The sequence below is a fragment of the Stegostoma tigrinum genome, chromosome 35, assembly GCF_030684315.1.
Source record: "Stegostoma tigrinum isolate sSteTig4 chromosome 35, sSteTig4.hap1, whole genome shotgun sequence".
Lineage (NCBI taxonomy): Eukaryota > Metazoa > Chordata > Chondrichthyes > Orectolobiformes > Stegostomatidae > Stegostoma > Stegostoma tigrinum.
This window is the reverse complement of record NC_081388.1, coordinates 21,963,775-21,983,488: the sequence shown is the minus strand read 5'-3', so window position 1 is coordinate 21,983,488 and position 19,714 is coordinate 21,963,775. Positions and strand designations below refer to the sequence as shown.

The following is a 19,714-nucleotide window of genomic DNA, read 5'->3' as shown; positions in this document are numbered from 1 at the left end:
TATTAATGATTTAATTGAGAACATGGAAAGTATAGTTAGTAGGTTTGTGGGTAACACCAAGATTGGCGGCATAGCAGAGAGTGGAGAAGATCATCCAAGATTACAAAGAGATCTTGATCATTTGGGTCAATGGGCTGATGAGTGGCAAATGAAGTTTAATTTTGATAAATGTGAGGTGTTACATTTTTCTAAAGCAAACAGAAGCAAGCATTACGCAATTAAAAGTGGGGCCTCGGGCTATATTGTAGAACAGAGAGTGTAGGGGTTCAGGTATATAATTCTTTCAAGTTCACATCACACAATGATAGGGTGGTTAAGAAGGCGTTTAATACGCTTGTCTTCATTGCTCAGACCTTTTTGAGTATAGGAGATGGGAGGTCATGTTGAGGTTGTACAGGATGTTGGTGAGGCCTGTTCTGGGGTACTGTGTCCAATTCTGTTCGGCCTGCTGTTGGAGAGGGTTCAGAAGAGATTTACCAGGACGTCACTGGGAATGGAGGGTTTGAGTTATAAGGAGAGGCTGGACAGGCTGGGACTTTTTTCACCGGAGCATGCAAGGTTAAGGGGTGACCTTATTAAGGTGAATGACTAGTGAGTTTTTCCTGGGGTGGAGGATTTATAGACTAGGGTGCACATTCTTAAGGTTAGAGGAGAATGATTTTCAAGAATATGTGAGGGGCAATTTTTTTTTTACGCAAAAGTGGTTCATGTATGCAAGACCTTCCAGTGGAAATGGTGGATGTGGGTACACTTACGGCATTTCAAAGACATTTAGATAAGTGCATGAAATAGAAATATTTGGAGAGGAAAGGGCCAAGAACAGGCATGTGGGACTAGTTTAGTTTGGGATTATGCATGGCACAGACAGGTTGGACAAAAGGATCTGTTTCTGTGTGGTACGACTGTATGTCTCTATGACTCATCTAGCTCAGAGGCGGTTCTTAGAATGACAGAACCACTGACACTTCTGTTTATGTCTGTGAGACAGGTCCCCCTGATTGAACCAGGTTAACAGCCCGAATCGGGGAACTAATATTCTATGAGATCCATCTTTGTTCCAATCTATACATAACTATGCTGTGAAATATGTGAATGCTGATTCTCATGTTTAGTTTTTAGATTATTTTCATTTTCAGTACAAAGCAGCATGAACTTAGCTGTGATCAGAGATAATGGGAACTGCAGATGCTGGAGAATCCAAGATAACAAAGTGTGAAGTTGGATGAACACAGCAGGCCAAAAGCTCATGCTTGGCCTGCTGTGTTCATTTAGCTTCACACTTTGTTATCTAGCATGAACTTAGCTAATTGGTTGTGCTGTACCATCAAAACCTGTGAAGGAAAGCCTGAAATATTTTTGGGTTCAGATCTTACCTGCATACAGCTGTGAGCTGAAGTTACCAGGATGGTGGTATTCCACTGCAGTCTGTGAAGTTGTAGGAGAGAGAGAACATGACTTCTTTTTGTAGTCCAAGCAAACCAGTAGGTCACTGCCATCAACACAGCACCTAATTCCTTTCTCTTTTGAGTTTGTCTGTTTACCCTTTTCATGCATTAGCTGTAACCAATCTCTGCAATAGTGAGAACTACATTATCATTGCTTTTTTCGAATATGGAAGGTTTTCCTTAATTTCTTATTGGATTTAGCAGTGCCTTATCATTATTAACTCCAGGTTTGTACACCTCTGCAAGTAAAAATACCCTCTCACCATCTATTCTTAAACTCTTGCGTAGTTTAAAAAGACCTCTTTGTTCACTGACAAGTCTTCTCATTTAGAGATGAGATCTGCATAGCTGTTCCACCTTTCCTGATCATTACAAATTCTCAGCTCTGGTATTATTCCTGTAAAGCTTTTTTGTACTTTCTCCAGTATGCTCCTTTGTAGTGTTGAGATCAGATCTATGCACAGTACAGTAATGATGTAACCAAGGATCCATCTGAGTTAAATGTAAAACCTCAGTTTTAGACTTTTATTCATCTGGAAATTAACCTATGCTTTGTTTGCATTTATATAGTTATGTTAACTTGATTTAGTCCTTTTTAAAGCTATCCCCAAAGGGTTAAAGAAATGGTAGTATTGGAGCACTGAAAAGTACAACAGGATTTGGGACCAGTAGAGAAAGCTGATCTTGACACCAGTAAATTGTTCGTATTTCCAGTAATACAGCTCCTGCCATTAGTACAGGGCCAATAAAACTGCTCATACTAGTTAATTTACCTGTCAGGATGCAGCATGTTAGAAATGTGCATAATGTCATCGGTCTCCATGTTGAGAGATTTTACTGTCTGTGATGCTAGATGCAGCTGCTGCCTGGATGAATTCTCCATGATTTCTGAGGTTCTAACAGAGGGAACATAGATTAAAAGTCTGCATGGGTTGGTGTTTGAGCAGCTGACTGAAGGTACATAGAGCAATGTGAATTGTGACACTCATTCAACAATTTGAAAGAGTAAATTGAAGTGCTTTTATGTATAAAAACATCCCACAACTGTGCATGACTCGTCGGTTTGTCTTTTGTAGGTCTTTTCAAGTCCATTATCATTTCTGTAACATAATTCTGTGTGGATCCGAGTTTATTCCTTGTAAGCCCCTTTGTTAGTCATCTCCTTGACGTAGGTTTCTGGCCAAAGTGAGCTGCAAATGGTGAGAAAAGAAAAATAATATCTGTGAATGCTGAGATATAGGTCAAAACTTCTGAAAATAGCTAAACAGGGTGGGATTAGTGAATGCTTAATTACATACTGTTATTGCCTGTCGTGAACTCACCTTTAACAACACTTAGCATATGTAATCTGCCACGGATGGTCCATAGTATCTTGGAGTAGCTAGGGTCTTTACAAATATTGAGTTTGTCTTTGAACCATTGCTGCTCCCTTATATGGATGCCACCCTGCACTTGCACCTGTGGAAAATGCAACAGCACTTTGCCGCTTGAGGTTTAATTCTTGTTTCTACAAAAGTGTACCATCTCAGTTATCTACAATGAAGAATCATTTGGATGTTTTGGTAATGTCACTGGACTAACAATCCAGAACCCCAGGTTTGTGTTCTGGGTACATGGGTTCAGTTCCCACAATAGATTTTAAATTCAATTTTAAATAATGGAATTGAAATTAGTTGCAGCAATGGTAACCATGAATCATTGTTGGAGTGAGCGAGCCTCTCATTTCAGAGGAAGTTAGGAATGGGCTGCTGAAGACACACACCTTGTGAAAAATGTGGAAAACAAATACTCTTTCTGCAAGTTTACTGATATCCTCTTGCAACGTGTGATGATATAAATATGTTCAAATGAACATTTTACAGTACCATTCCATTACCCAAAGTTTCTATTGAAGGGTTGAAACACTGTTGAGGTAACAAAGTTTCTGTTTGGAAGTGAGCTCAGATTTATGCATGATATTTGAGAATTACCTCTTTTCATGAAATTTTGCCTTAACCGCACCTCACTCCATTTGAGTACATGATTTTAGCAACAATCATCGCCAACTGCATAGTTTTAGCACTGGAGCAGCATTTGCCTGATGATGACAAGACTCCCATGTCTGAACGACTGGTGAGTGATACTTTTTCCTTGTATGTTTTTATAATGTGTGTTTATCATAATGACTGTTAGTGGATGTTGAAGTGAAGGTTAACTCTAGGTACCTGCAATGTTCTATAATTGGAAAGTTCATGGATGAGGGTGTTGTGTGAGGGTAGGAACACGTTTGACTATATTCCTCCCATTATAAAATAACCAGCTAATGTATAAAGGTCAGACTCCGAGGTAACTAGAATCCAAGGACCTGCCACCTGCACAATTTGGTATTCAGGACAAGAGGAAATTCCTGAAAATTATTTGTAAGTATTATTTTGCTTCTTTCATAGCTCACCTTCCTGAGAGTGCTGATTTCCTGGATTATGAGATAAAATGAGATAGAGGTGGAGGTTGTTCATGTCAGGCTTGCAGTGTGGTACATTTGCTTGTACTGGAAGCTACATATTACACAGTTCTTGTTCTTTGCAGGACAACAAATATGTACGTGCTGTGCATCGGTTCCAACTCAACAAAATAGACATCTATTTGCAGGTTCATTTCTCAGGGTCGGCCCTGACTATTCAGAGCCAACCTGCCTGATTTGAAATTAAAACAAAGCTGTTAACTGTCGTTCAGCATGAATGGGTTCATTCTTCATGGCAGTGCCCTCTCAGTCAGAGTCCTTTTGCCAACTAATCAGTTTTTTTGACACAGAATAAAAGACATCATTTGGCCTGTCAAAAGTTTGAGGATTTCTGACCATCCCTTTTCATGCCCTTAGACTCCTAGGTTGCTGAATAGCTTATCACGTAATTGTCGATAGTCAGAAGGCCTTTATCATTGACAACTGTTTACTACTCCACAGACCAATTAGCTACTTGTTAGGGGCCAGATTTCTCTTCGTACGTGTGCTGATTCCAGCTGTAACTAAATTGGTCCCACTGAGTGAATAAACAACCATGTAAAGACTCTTAGAGTAAATGCTGGTAGCTTGCTTTTACAAAATAGATCAGTCCTTCCATAAACTTTGGTTTAGAAACAAGGTCCTTTCCCATTTCAGCCCATTATCAAACATACATAAAATAAAGATACAGTCTTTTATAGTAGACATAGTAGATGGGGAGAAACTGTTACTGCTAGTAAGAGGATTGGGAGCAAGAGGACACAGATTTGAAGTACCAATGCAAAATGTCAAAAATCTTTTACACAGAGAATAGTTAGGGTCTGGAATGTGCTGAGTGAAAGTGTGGTGGAGGCATCGTTTAAAAGGCATCGTTTAAATTGAAACAATGTGCAGGATTATAGGGAAAAGGCAGGAGATTGGTGCCAAATTAAAAATGTGCAGACATGATGAGCCAAATGGCTTTCTTTGGCATCATAACACCTCTGCAATTTTATGCGCATATGGGCAAGATACTGGATGGTGTCCAGTGTATTTGGAACTTTTCTCCCAGAAAAGATAGTACTTTCAGGAGAGAAGAGAAATTTGAATACAGCAATTTCGTAAAAAAAACTTTCATGGGGTCTGAGCACTATTATTAAGGCCAGTAATGATCTTATGCCTAAGTGTCTTTAAGAAGTTTGTGGTGAACTGCTACTGAAAACCGTCTGGAGTAAGTATGTCTCCAGTGTTATTTGGGAGAGAACAGCAGAATTTTGATCTAGTGACAGTGAAACAACAACTTTAACAATGGCTTGTGGCTTGGAAGGGAACTTGGTGTTCCCAAGTATCTGCCGCACGTGTCTTTCTAGCTGGCAGATGCCACGGGTTTGGAAGGTGCTTGTAAAGAAGCCTTGGGCGGCTGCTGCATGTATTTTGAGCGTGATGCATATTGCTGTCACTGTAGGTCAGTGTGGAGAAAGTGAAGTTATTTAAGTTTTGAAAGTTTCTTGGATTCTTTAACCATCAGAATTTGCTATTCCTTTGCAGGTTGATTGACTGTGTGTTGGAGATTTCTGGGTTACAGTATTAATATGAAATCTCAGTTAATATCCAGGTCTAGGGTCACAAAACTATAAGCGCAGTATTGGAACACCTAACTTCCTAAAGTCCCTTTTCCATCAACATCTGCCTGACCAATATTCAATCCATCCTGCAGGTGAATAAAATTTATTGTCACATATGGCTTCCTCTGTGTCTTGATCAAATAGATGAAGCAGCTTGTTTGGTCAGAAAGGCCTGATTTCTAACTGTTCATAGTGGATAAAGTTGTAGTGCTGTTTAAGATAATATGCAACTGTTTCATTCAAACTATTTGATATTTGCAATACTTGATTTATAATTGCTTATTGTTGTCAATGGAAATCACTGATTTTTGTGAAAATGAAGAAAGGTACCACTTACATTTATAGCTTTATCACATCATCTCTCTGGAAGTTAATTATTTTGATGTACGCCAACTACTGTTACATTAACAAATAAGAATAATTTTACATATAACCAGATGACAGTGAGATAGATGATTTTTTTTGGTTTTGTATATGGGAGAGGAGTTTCTATAGGACAGGAGAGAAACTTGCTGTTCATTTCTGAATCCTGCCATGGTTCCTTGGATATTTGCTTAAACAAGTAGTATAAGGGTAAAAATTGAAGCCAATTTCAAAGGGCAGAACACACAAATGCTTATGAAGTACTACATTGGGATATGATCTTAGATTTTATGTTGAAATAGAATGGATCTTGAACCCTAAACTTCTGCCTTAAAGTCAGAAGAGTCTTGCTAACTAAGGCAAGTTAGCATTCTTTATGAGCTCTCAAATGTATTAGCCAAGAATTTGTTGAGAGAAAAGATTGGTAACTCTTCTCTCTCTTTCTGCTTTGTTTCAGGATGACACTGAACCATATTTCATTGGAATCTTTTGCTTTGAGGCAGGAATTAAAATAATTGCTTTAGGGTTTGCTTTCCACAAAGGTTCTTACTTACGGAATGGCTGGAATATCATGGATTTTGTTGTGGTCCTGACTGGGTAAGTCACAGAAATGTTGTCTTATATTGTTCTTGTTAGACTGGGATTATTTTGCAGCTGGATAAACATTTGCAATATTTGGTTTTATACAGTAAATATGTGCAGCTTATTAATAAAGAGACTATGTGAAGTCAACTGCACATGAAGATCGAATTGTATTTGAGTGACGAATACTTCGCTTGATGGTTAAGTAATCCATATGTTACAAACATAGATAACTAGAGATTTCCTAGTCTTTCTCAGCCCTTTCTTTGTTCTTATACTTTTTTTGTTGGTCAGAGATAATGCCATTGCGAACTTTGGTGATTGTGTCTTTGAGACACCTCAGAAACAGAAATAAAAAAGTGAAACAGGTTCAGTTAAGGACATGGATCCAGGATGTTCACTGCAACCATTTTAATGATCAGGTGTGATTTAGTAAAGTGCTTTTCTCCTTTTTGATCAATGAAATTCTGAAAAGAGGATAAATTAATTACTTTCAGTGTGAAGTATTCAACTGCTTGTATCTCAAACGTAAGTCATATCAATTTACTCCAACTGGAAAATGTTTACTTTATCTTTTTAATGTAGAGTTGAGCTACTGTACCTGGGAGACTAGATGCTGGGGTAGGAATTGTTCCCAAACATATTTGCTATCTTGCTTTTCCTAAATTCTGTTTGACGCAGAATTTATTTTCTTGCTCTGACATGAGACTTATTTGTCCCAATTAGGAAAAACTGACATGGAGATGGAACGGAGGGGCATGTTAACATTTAAAATTTTGTTTCTCTGTCTACTCGCCAGACTTGATACCGATATTTGGAGGAGATAGCAACTGAAAGAAAGGGTGGTTTCTTGAGCAGTTTTTCAATGAGGGAGTCATTGTTACAAATTAGAATTATATACTAAATGTAAATATTTTAGAATAATGCTCTGTCAGTCTCCTTTCTGAAACAACAATTCTGTGATTTTAATTTTGCTAAAACCTAAACTTACCCTCAATTAGAATAGTGTACTTTTAATTGAGTTTTAAATAAAATATGTGATGAAATCTTGTTAATTTTCAATTTATCTGAAATAATATTGATTAAATCTGGCTAATTTGTGATGCAGAGTGATGCCAACGGTGTGGGTTCAATTCTCAAACTACCTGTTATAGGAAGGATATTACTACACTGGAGAGGGTTCAGAAAAAGAATTACCATGGTGTTGCTGGGGATGGAGGGATTGATTTATAAGGAGAGGCTGGATAGGCTGGAATGGTTTTCACTGGAGCCTAGCAGGTTGTGGGGTAACCTTTATTGAAGTTTATAACATCATGAGGGGTATAGATAAAGTGAATGGCAGGTGTCTTTTCCCTAGGGTTGGGGATTTCAAGACTAGGGGGCACACTTTTAAGTTTAGAGGAAAATGTTTTTAAAAAAGACGTGCGGGCAATTTTTTTTACACAGTGATTTGTGTGTGGAATGAACTTGCAAAGAAAGTGGTGGATGCGGATACAGTTACAATGTTTAAAAGATATTTGAAGAAGTTCATGAAAAATAAATGTCTTTCTTTCTTTCTCTCTGTCTTTCTCTCTTTCTGTCTTTGTTTCTGTCTTTCTTTTTCCCTCTCTTTTTCTTTCTCTCCTTTTCTCTCGCTCTCTTTCTTCCTTTCTTTCTTTCTCACTCTTTCTTTCCCTCTCTTTCTCTCTCTCTCTCTTTCTTTCGCTGAGAGAGCCGCTACTGTGGTACTTCGTTTTAAAAAACCAGAATGATAAAGAAATAGAATGAGAAAAAAGATCAATGAGAGCTAAAGAAACTGAAAAATTGACAAAAAACGTATTGAAGTAAAATAATATATGGGAGAAAAAAAAACACTAAAATAGCAGGTGTAAAGGATTACAAATAGCCACCTGCATTGTTATCGAAATATTGAGTTTTCTTTTCGTCCTTTTAATCCTCATTTTTCTGTATATTTTATTATTGATCTCGGGTTTTCATTTAGTGTATTATCTGAGTTTTATTTGAAAACTGATGACAACTCTGCAATAGCCAACAGAATATTGAGTTCTTGACAGACTTTTATCTAATATAGTTTGTAGATTTATGTTTTCTTTTGGTGTTCCATTTATTTGGTCAATAGAGCAGTGGAACAGGAGCAATGGAACCATTCCTTCGTGTGTGTCTGCTAGTACTACTGGCATTTTTATGACCTGTACTTTTAAGGTTCATCACAGGCAATGTTTCTTCTACCTTCATCCCTGAAGCTTATCCAAAACCACGACAGGTAGAGAAAACCAAGATATGCTAGGAAATAGATTATTTCATTTTAACAATAAGAGAAGGATATACTTTGAGGGGAATATCCTTTGCTTTACATTCCTACAGAACTTTGTTTGGTCCATCGATATGGAGATCAGGTCCTGTTGAGTAATTAAGTGATCTTGAAAGAAAATTGTAACCAATTTGGAATACTGAAGAATATTTTAGTAGCTTTTGAACTCATAACTTCGAGCTTAGAAAAAACAAGAACAGTACTAAAAGAGCAAAGATAACAAAGTGTGAGGCTGGATGAACACAGCAAGCCAAGCAGCATCTCAGGAGCACAAAAGCTGACGTTTCGGGCCTAGACCCTTCATCAGAGAGGGGGATGGGGAGAGGATTCTGGAATAAATAGGGAGAGAAGGGGAGGCGGACCAAAGATGGAGAGAAAAGAAGATAGGTGGAGAGGAGAGTATAGGTGGGGAGGTAGGGAGGGGAAAGGTCACTCCAGGGAAGAAGGACAGGTCAAGGAGGTGGGAAGAGGTTAGTAGGTAGGAAATGGAGGCGCGGCTTGAGGTGGGAGGAAGAGATAGGTGAGAGGAAGAACAGGTTAGGGAGGCGGGGACAGGATGGACTGGTTTGGGATGCAGTGGGGGAGGGGACGAGCTGGGCTGGTTTTGGGATGCATTGGGAGAAGGGGAGATTTTGAAGCTTGTGAAGTCCACATTTGACATTCTGTGCTTTGAGCACTGCCATCATTTTAAATACTTCTTTATTTTTAACCAATGTAATTTCACTACCTGCTTATTTACTATAACATTGGTAATATTCTCTTCTTTAGTAATGACAGGCTCAGTAATTATTTAACCATATCCTTTTCCTCTGCAAGAAGCTCTCATTTCTGTCCTTAATTGATAGGTCCTTTCTGTTGACTTCAGTTTGCTATTTATAGGTTCGTAAAGACTTCCGTGTTCCATTACCCGCTAAACTTTTCTCATGCTTTCCATTTGCTCATTTGTTTCCTTTTCTATTTGCATTTCTGCATAATTCTTCAACATATAAATTTGATATTTATCATATGCTCGCTTTTTTGTTTAATATTAATGTCACTTTATTTCGTCATGCAGAGATATCTTGGTTTAGTTGTCCTTTCTTTCCTCCCTATTGGCAACATATTTGATTTGCTCAACATTGGAAGCGGCAAACTTAGCAGTATACTGGTACAGGCCTAAAGAAATCATGCTCCAGCTGACATGTCCTGCAAGACTGGTTACTTCCAGCTGACTTCAGCACAAAATGTCATACTATCACCATAATCATGTACATTTCAACGTTTGTAAAGCTCCAAGTTTAGAAACATGCATCACCAGTGGATATGTTACACAGCTCTAGATAGTAAGTAGTTCTGTTTAGAGGCAGACAAAGAAAGATGGTAGGAAAAGCAATATACAGTTGCAATGCGCTAAATGCACAAAGTGCAGTGAACACGATTGGTGAACTACACACACAAATAGCCAGTTAGGAATATGAAGCAATGCCAGTAATGGAAGTGTGGCTTAAAAGTATTATGCACAGAAGAATATAAAATGTTCAGAAAAGAGAGAAGAAAGAAAGGAAGATATAATGGCAGTACAGATTAGGAACGAATAAGAAAGAACAGTTTCTTTGAAAGGGTGGGGACAGAATCCATCTTTTAGAGTTGAAAAGCAAAAACAGGGTGACGTTACTACTTGGGTATCCCACTGGGTTTCCAGTGAGAGATAAAGAGATAAAAAAAATCTGCAGAATATAGAAAGTGTTTAGAATATAAATATAAATAGATGATATAAACATATTAAATATGAGAATGTAGAAAGCATGGTTAGTAAATTTACAGATAACACTAAGATTGGTGGCATAGTGGACAGTGAAGAAGATCTTGATCAATTGGGTCAATCGACTGAAGAGTGGCAAATAGAGTTCAGCTCAGATAATTGCAAGATATGGCATTTTGGTGAAACGAATAAGGATAAACTCAAACAATCATAAGTTGGACTTTGGGCAGTGTTATGGAAAAGAGAGCCCTAGCAGTTCAGAAACTTAATTCTTTGAAGTTTGCATCACAAATGGATACAGTGATTAAGAAGGTGTTTAGTATGCTTGTCTTCATTGCTCAGTCCTTTGAGTATAGGTGTTCGGACATTATATTGAGGTCGTACAGGTCATTGGTAAGGCCTCTTCTGTCCCTGTTAGGAAGGATATTATTAAGCTGGAGAGGGATCAGGAGAGATTCATAGGATGTTGCTGGAAATGGAGGGTTTCAGTTACAAGGAGAGGTTTGGGATTTTGGTCAGCACGACCGGTTGGACCAAAGAGTCTGTTTGTATGTTATAAAAAAATTCTACAGTGGTGATATCATGTACTTTGACACTTCCCAGTCAATTCTTATGTAATTAACAGATGAGGATCAGTTTTCCTGGCCCAATTATAAGGAAGGTTGTGTTGGATCTGGTGCTGGTAAATGAATTGGGCACAAGTGCCCGTGTCAATACCTGTGGGAACACTTGGGCAAGAGTTTATTTTCTTTCTTGGAATTGGGCAACGTGAAGGCGGCCACATTTATTGTCTATCCAGTGCAGAAGGTCTGCAGGGTAGTGCCCTATGCCGAAACATCTTTAGCTACTTCAATGTCTCCATCATAAGGTCAGAGTTGGGGATGTTCTGTGATGATTCCTCAATGATCCTCACTATTCGCCACTCCTCAGACACTAAAAAGATCTGTATCCATATGCAGCAAAACTTGGTGAACATTATGGTTTGGGCTGGTAAGTGGCAAGTAACATGCACATTTCTTCTGAAGGGCCAGGCCCAAAACATCAGCTTTCCTAGTCCTCTGATGTTGCTTGGCCTGCTGTGTTCATCCAGCTCTACACCTTGTTATCTAACATGCACACAAGTGTCAGGTTAACAACTATCTCCAACAAGGTAGAATCTAACCATTTTCAACTTTTCAAGACATTCAATTACATTACCATCTTGAATTCCTGACTATTACCACCCTGACAGCTACCGGAAATGACCTGGAACAGGTATTTACAGATTGTGTCTAGAAGAGTTAAGCAAAGGTTGGTAGTTCTTGGAACCTCCTTCGAGCAGAAGATTTGAACGGAGCTGTTTTTGTAAGGTGTGTTCAGGAGGGTTTCCTAACGCAGTACGTTGACAGGCCGACGAGGGGAGAGGCCATTCTAGACTTGGTGCTCGGAAACGAGCTGGGGCAGGTATCAGATCTTGTGGTGGGAGAGCATTTTGGTGATAGTGACCATAACTGCCTCACATTCTACATAGCTATGGAGAAGGAGTGGATGAGGCAAAATGGGAGGATATTTAATTGGGGAGGAGGAAACTATGATGCGATTAGACATGAGTTAGAAAGCATGGACTGGGAGCAGTTGTTCCATGGTAAGGGAACTATAGACATGTGGAGACTGTTTAAGGAACAGTTGTTGGGAGTGATGAGTAAATATGTCCCTCTGAGACAGGCAAGAAGGGGTAAGATAAAGGAACCTTGGATGATGAGAGCGGTGGAGCTTCTTGTGAAAAGGAAGAAGGTAGCTTACATAAGGTGGAGGAAGCTAGGGTCAAGTTCAGCTAGAGAGGATTACATGCAGGCAAGGAAGGAGCTCAAAAATGGTCTGAGGAGAGCCAGGAGGGGGCACGAGAAAGGCTTGGCAGAAGGAATCCGGGAAAACACAAAGGCATTTTACTCTTAGGTGAGGAATAAGAGAATGATCAAAGAAAGAGTAGGGCCGATCAGGGATAGCATAGGGAACTTGTGTGTGGAGCCTGAGGAGGTAGGGAAGCCCTAAATGAGTTTTTTGCTTCTGTCTTTACGAAAGAAACGAACTTTGTAGCGAATGGAACCTTTGAAGAGCAGGTGTGCATGCTGGAATGGATAGAGATAGAGGAAGCTGATGTGCTGAAAATTTTGTCAAACATTAAGATTGACAAGTCGCCAGGCCCGGACCAGATTTGTCCTCGGCTGCTTTGGGAAGCGAGAAATGCAATTGCTTTGCCACTTGCGAAGATCTTTGCATCCTCGCTCTCCACTGGAGTCGTACCTGAGGACTGGAGAGAGGCAAATGTAATTCCTCTCTTCAAGAAAGGAAATAGGGAAATCCCCGGCAATTATAGACCGGTAAGTCTCACGTCGGTCGTCTGCAAGGTGTTAGAAAGGATTCTGAGGGATAAGATTTATGACCATCTGGAAGAGCATGGCTTGATCAAATACAGTCAACACGGCTTTGTGAGGGGTAGGTCATGCCTTACAAACCTTATCGAGTTTTTTGAGGATGTGACTAGAAAAGTTGATGAGGGTCGAGCTGTGGATGTGGTGTATATGGACTTCAGTAAGGCATTTGATAAGGTTCCCCATGGTAGGCTCATTCAGAAGGTCAGGAGGAATGGGATACAGGGGAACTTAGCTGCTTGGATACAGAATTGGCTGGCCAACAGAAGACAGCGAGTGGTAGTAGAAGGAAAATATTCTGCCTGGAAGTCAGTGGTGAGTGGAGTTCCACAGGGCTCTGTCCTTGGGCCTCTACTGTTTGTAATTTTTATTAATGACTTGGACGAGGGGATTGAAGGATGGGTCAGCAAGTTTGCAGACGACACAAAGGTCGGAGGTGTCGTTGAGTGTAGAGGGCTGTTGTAGGCTGCAGCGGGACATTGACAGGATGCAGAGATGGGCTGAGAGGTGGCAGATGGAGTTCAACCTGGATAAATGCGAGGTGATGCATTTTGGAAGGTCGAATTTGAAAGCTGAGTACAGGATTAAGGATAGGATTCTTGGCAGCGTGGAGGAACAGAGGGATCTTGGTGTGCAGATACATAGATCCCTTAAAATGGCCACCCAAGTGGACAGGGTTGTTAAGAAAGCATATGGTGTTTTGGCTTTCATTAACAGGGGGATTGAGTTTAAGAGTCGTGAGATCTTGTTGCAGCTCTATAAAACTTTGGTTAGACCGCACTTGGAATACTGCGTCCAGTTCTGGGTGCCCTATTATAGGAAAGATGTGGATGCTTTGGAGAGGGTTCAGAGGAGGTTTACCAGGATGCTGCCTGGACTGGAGGGCTTATCTTATGAAGAGAGGTTGACTGAGCTCGGTCTCTTTTCATTGGAGAAAAGGAGGAGGAGAGGGGACCTAATTGAGGTATACAAGATAATGAGAGGCATAGATAGAGTTGATAGCCAGAGACTATTTCCCAGGGCAGAAATGGCTAGCACGAGGGGTCATAGTTTTAAGCTGGTTGGTGGAAAGTATCGAGGGGATGTCAGAGGCAGGTTCTTTACGCAGAGAGTTGTGAGAGCATGGAATGCGTTGCCAGCAGCAGTTGTGGAAGCAAGGTCATTGGGGTCATTTAAGAGACTGCTGGACATGTATATGGTCACAGAAATTTGAGGGTGCATACATGAGGATCAATGGTCGGCACAACATTGTGGGCTGAAGGGCCTGTTCTGTGCTGTACTGTTCTATGTTCTATGTTCTATGTTCTATGATACCATTGGGCTGCAGGGCTCCTAAGCGGAATATGAGCTGCTGTTCCTGCAACCTTCGGGTGGCATCATTGTGGCACTGCAGGAGGCCCATGACGGACATGTCGTCTAAGGAATGGGAGGGGGAATTAAAATGGTTCGTGACTGGGAACCACCCGACCCCACCACCCAAGACATTTTTCCATCCCCACCCTTGTCTGCCTTCCAGAGAGACCACTTTCTCTGTGACTCCCTTGTCCACTCCACACTCCCCTCCAACCCCACCACACCCGGCACCTTCCCCTGCAACCACAGGAAGTGCGACACTTGCCCCCACACCTCCTCCCTCACCCCCATCCCAGGCCCCAAGATGACTTTCCATATTAAGCAGATGTTCACCTGCACATCTGCCAATGTGGTATACTGTATCCATTGTACCCGGTGTGGCTACCTCTACATTGGGGAAACCAAGCGGAGGCTTGGGGACCGCTTTGCAGAACACCTCCGCTCGGTTCGCAATAAACAATTGCACCTCCCAGTTGCGAACCACTTTAACTCCCCCTCCCATTCCTCAGACGACATGCCCATCATGGGCCTCCTGCAGCGCCCTCTCTGATGAAGGGACTAGGCCCGAAACGTCAGCTTTTGTGCTCCTGAGATGCTGCTTGGCCTGCTGTGTTCATCCACCTTCACACTTTGTTATCTTGGATTCGCCAGCATCTGCAGTTCCCATTATTTCTAAAAGAGCAAAGGATGGGTTTTGAAAAAATGTTTCACAGGATGTGGTCACCACTGGCTGGGCCAGCATCTAATGCCTATCCCACATGCCCTTGAGAAGGCAGTGATGAGGTGCCTTTTCAAAATGTTGCTCCTTTTTGTTTAAGGTACACTCGCAAGGCTGTTAGGGGAGCGAGGAAAGAATGACAAAATGCTCGCAGTTGTTTTGTGGCTTGGAGGGGAAGTTTTATCCGTTGTCCTGAGCTTTATAGGCGATAGAAGTCATGTGTTTGGAAGGTGTGGTCTAAAGTGCCTTGGTGAGTTGTTGGAGTGTCTTGTAAATGGCACACATGCTGCTACTGTGCATTAGTGGTGGAGGTGTGAACGTTGAAGATGTTGGATATGGTGCCCATCAATAGGTTGTTTTGTCTGAACTCCTCCAGGCAAGTAGAAAACATCCCATGTATTCAGTTACGGCAAAGCCATTGTATGTCATGGTGCGATGATTAGATTCTCTCATTAGATCTTGATCAATAATAAGTTACAATAATGGTAAATATAGACCATCAGATCTTAGTGCCCATCATCGTATTCCAGAGATCTATCGTGAACTGAAAGGGTTTTAAAATTGAAAATACTGACTGAAAATGTCTAATGTGATCTCCTGAACAGATATTGTCCTTTTTAAACATACACACCCTTCGTCAGGTTTTCTGTGTGTGGGTGTGTGTGTGTGGGTGGGTGGGTGTGTGGGTGTGGGTGCGGTCGGTGTCTTCACTCAAGAAACCATTTAATTGGCTTCTTTATGTTGATCTAGTGTTACAATCCCAGCTAATCTTATTGCTGGCCAAGTCAGATCCCAGACTGAACTTGGCCTTGAGAGATCTAATTTGATTTGTTTTGGTAATAACAAAATGGACTTTCACGGAAACATAAGCACACATTGCAGACTTTATATCAACAATAAAACATAAATTTATTCACAAAAGACATAAATGAGAATAAACCAAATTATCTACTTATAGCGTAAATTCAAACATTTTTAAACATACTATAAAGGTATAATCTCTAATTTCAAAATAGTCCTTTATGAATTAAAAGAAGAATGACAGCTTTTGTATAATACCCAAAACACACCCCGATACAGTTACCAAAACACTGCATGCACAATGCTCACACCAGAGTCCCTGTATCTAATACCCTGATACGTTTAAGTCACTTGTGACTTTGACTTATAGACCTCAGCATTATATACCTAAGTTTGAATGTACTCAGCTTTAAGTAACCTCTTCAAGTTTTTATGCCAACATGAGTGGTCTGGAACTAACACTAATTTTTTACTCCAACATAACCTAGTTCACTATCCATCCCTTCTCAAGATCTCTAGTCCACACAGCCATCCTCATCCAAGGACTTCACAGGACTGTCCAAAACTCAGAGTAAAACTGAAACCAAAAATCAATCCCTCTAATATATAGGTATTTCCCTTAGGCTTAAAAGAAGTTTCGGATATCTCTAACAAACCTTAGGGTTCTATTATTTACCAAACTGCGTCAAAAAAATCTGAAATAAACAAAAGCCTATTAGAGTTGCACAAAACCCATTAATTCTAAAGCTAGGCCTCAAAAAATGCTTTTAACAATAAATTGCCATGACACACTTTAATTAACATCAGAGATACCGAACTCTTATGTTAATAACTCAAAGAACATCATTCTAAATTTACAGTAAATAATATTCAAAGTATAAGTCACATAGTTTACATCACATTAACATAATTTACTGGTGAGTTGGCAGGCCCGTTGTGTGAAGAGAGATTGGGTAATCTTTGGCTTGTATGACATTGAGTTTTGAAGAATGAGAGTTGATCTCATGAAGTCTTGCAGAATTGAATGATTTATTATTACTAGCGTTTTACAGTCAATAATGCAGTAAAATACAATTAAAAGCTTCAACTGTTGCCACAGTCTGGGGCTACTTTGAATAGTTTACAAATAAAAAGATACTGAAAGGAATAGACAGGATGGATGCAGGTAAGACATTCCTCCTAGATGGGGAGACTAGAACCAAGGGACACAATTTAAAAATATGAAGGATGCCATTTAAGACCGAGATGTGGAGAATTTATTATACTCAGGGTTGTTAAACTTTGGAGTTCTCTCCCTCTGAGTGCGTTGAAGGCTTTGAAGTGTTTGATCAGCCATGAGTGTATTAAATGGCAGGCCATTCCACCCATTGAGCCTGCTCCCATCCCTAGGTTCCTAAGGCCATAAAATGTAAGAGCAGAAGTAGGCCATTCAGTCTGTTGAAACTGTTCCAGCATTCAGTGAAATCATGGCTGATCTGATAGTCCTCAACTCCACTTTCTCTCTACCACAACTTTGAATATGCTTAATGACCCAGCCTTGACAGTTTTCTGCAGTTAAAAAAACTCCACAGACTCACTATCCTTTGATTGCAGAAATTCCTCCTCACCTCTTCTAAATAGGTGATATTTTGCTTTGAGATTATGCCCCCTGGTGTTAGACTCAATGCGAAACAACCTACAGCATCTCTACCTTTTAAAGGCTTCCAAAACTCTTAGTTTTCATAAACTCCAATGAGCACAGACCCTACCTACTCCACTTCTTCCTGAAAGAAAATCCCTCCATACCTGGGATCAACTTTGTGAACTGTCTCTGGACTGACTCCAATGAAGAGACATTGATCTAGTAAACTACATTTGGTGTGGCTGCATGCTAAAAAGAAATAAAATATTTGTTATGACCAGTTTGAGCAGTGGTTAGAAAGAGGAGAGATGAAGCAGTCTTCCCTATATTTGTTAATATAGTCAAGAACTAGAAATCTAGCAACCTCTGTCTTAAATTCAATGAATAACCTACCACAGCTCTCTGGGGTAGAGAAGTCCAAAGATTCACCAATCCCTGAGTGAAGAAATCCCTCCTCAACTTTTGCCCTAAATGCTTATACCTTATTCTGAGTCCGTGTTCCCTTGCTGTAGAAACCTGAGCCAAAGGAAGCATCCTTCCAGAATGTACACTCTTGAGACCTGGGAAGACTTTACAGGTATCAAAGGGGTCACCTCTCTTACTTCTACACTCTATAGAATACAGGGCTAAACTTCTTGATTACTCCACTGGACAATCTTGGCATCCCAGATATCAGTCCAGTAAACCTTTGTTGGACTCCCTTTGTACCCAGTATATCCTCCTTAAGCAAGGAGAGATGCGTTATGGTTAGAAAAAGAGGACCTTTTCCTTGGTTGCAAAACTTGATGGATCAAAAATTTTTACAATTACCAGTTATGCTTACATATTAGTGTCATTCATCATTCTCTGACGCAAATTATGTTTACCTGGATTTTTGCACACTATTCAAAAGATACAGCAGGATATAAATCAGTTGTAGGTATGGGTTTAATCTGGGCAAGTGTGAGGTGATATACTTTACGAGATCAAATGATAAGAGAAAGAATATAGTTAATGGCCAGACCCTTAACAGCATTGATGTACAGAGGGATCATAGTTCTCTGAAAGTGGCCACACAGGTAGATAAGGGGGTAAAGGGCGTGTATGACATGTTTGCCTTTATTGGTTGGGGCCTGAGTACAAAAGTCAGGAAATGACGTTGCAGCTTTGTAACAAGTTTGGTTAGGCTGCACTTAGAGTATTGCATTCAGTTCTGGCCACCACACTTCAGGAAAGATGTGGAGACTTCAGAGAGGGTGCAGAAGAGGTTTGTCAGGATTAGACGGTATGAGCTTTAAGGAGAGGCTGGACAGACTAGGGTTGTTTTCTCTGGAGCGACAGAGGCTGAAGGTCAACCTGATTGAAGTTTATAAGGTAATGAAAGATACAGACGGGGTTGACAGTCAGAACCTTTTTCCCAGAGTTGAAATATCTAGTACAAGCGGGCATGCATCTTAGATAACAGGGGGAAAGTTCAGAGGAGATGTGAGGGTCAAGTTTTTTGCATAGAGCACAGTAGTTGCCTGGAACATGCTACCAGGGGTACTGGTGGAGGCAGATACGATAGGGGTTAAAGGGGCTTTTACATAAGCACATGATTTAGCAAGGAATGGAGGGATATAGACTATCGGCGGGCAGAGGTAATTAGTTTAACTTGATATCACGTTCGGCACAACATCATTGGCCGAAGGGCCTGATCCTGTGCTGTACTGTTCTACCTGTTTTTCCAACAACACAAGGTCAGACAGCATTTCATCTTTTACATTGCAATACAGCTTATCACAGCAGCTGTCCTGACTTACTCCACATTGCTTTTTGTTTTATTCTACTCGTAGAAAGCAGGTGAGTGTGCTGGACCCAACTCTACCTTCTGTAGAAAAAACAGGCAGGACCCTTCGAATTCAGATTATGTTTTGGTCACTGTTTAGTACCTTCAGTACCTAATGAGTAAGAATTGATACAAAGAGTACAGATAAAAAACCATAAGTTTGATAATTTTAATTTAAATTTCAGGAACTAAAATATTTAGCAATATTTACTGCTGTGCGAAAGAGGTCAATTCCTGTTTGTGCTGCTTCCTTTTTTCAGATGAGTAGTCTTCAGCAATAAATGATAAGACTTTAGTCTGCAAAACACTTCACGTAGAACAATTAACTCTGAAGCATAAGCATAGTCATTTTCATGCAGTAAGATCCCACAGAAAATTGCTGAGATGGAGCATAAGTTGATGCATTTGCAGTTATTGGTCTCAAGAAAATGTTATATGGATACCATGAGATCCCTCTACTTTAAAAATTTCGTCTTCT

General features: G+C 40.3%; 1 protein-coding gene across 4 annotated transcripts in view; it reads left to right on the top strand.

The window, feature by feature from the left end:
- LOC125447460 (voltage-dependent P/Q-type calcium channel subunit alpha-1A-like) overlaps positions 1-19,714 on the top strand; it is a 606,466-nt gene that overhangs the window by 61,102 nt on the left and 525,650 nt on the right. For 3 of the 4 annotated variants that reach the window (XM_059639809.1, XM_059639808.1, XM_059639807.1), the window contains exons 1-2: positions 3,457-3,557; positions 6,349-6,488. In XM_059639809.1, the coding sequence (XP_059495792.1) occupies positions 3,465-3,557; positions 6,349-6,488 (233 nt within the window). In that variant the 5' untranslated portion in view covers positions 3,457-3,464. Of the gene's footprint in view, positions 1-3,451; positions 3,558-6,348; positions 6,489-19,714 lie in introns of those variants that run through there. The other variant, XM_048521818.2, reaches the window with a different exon arrangement.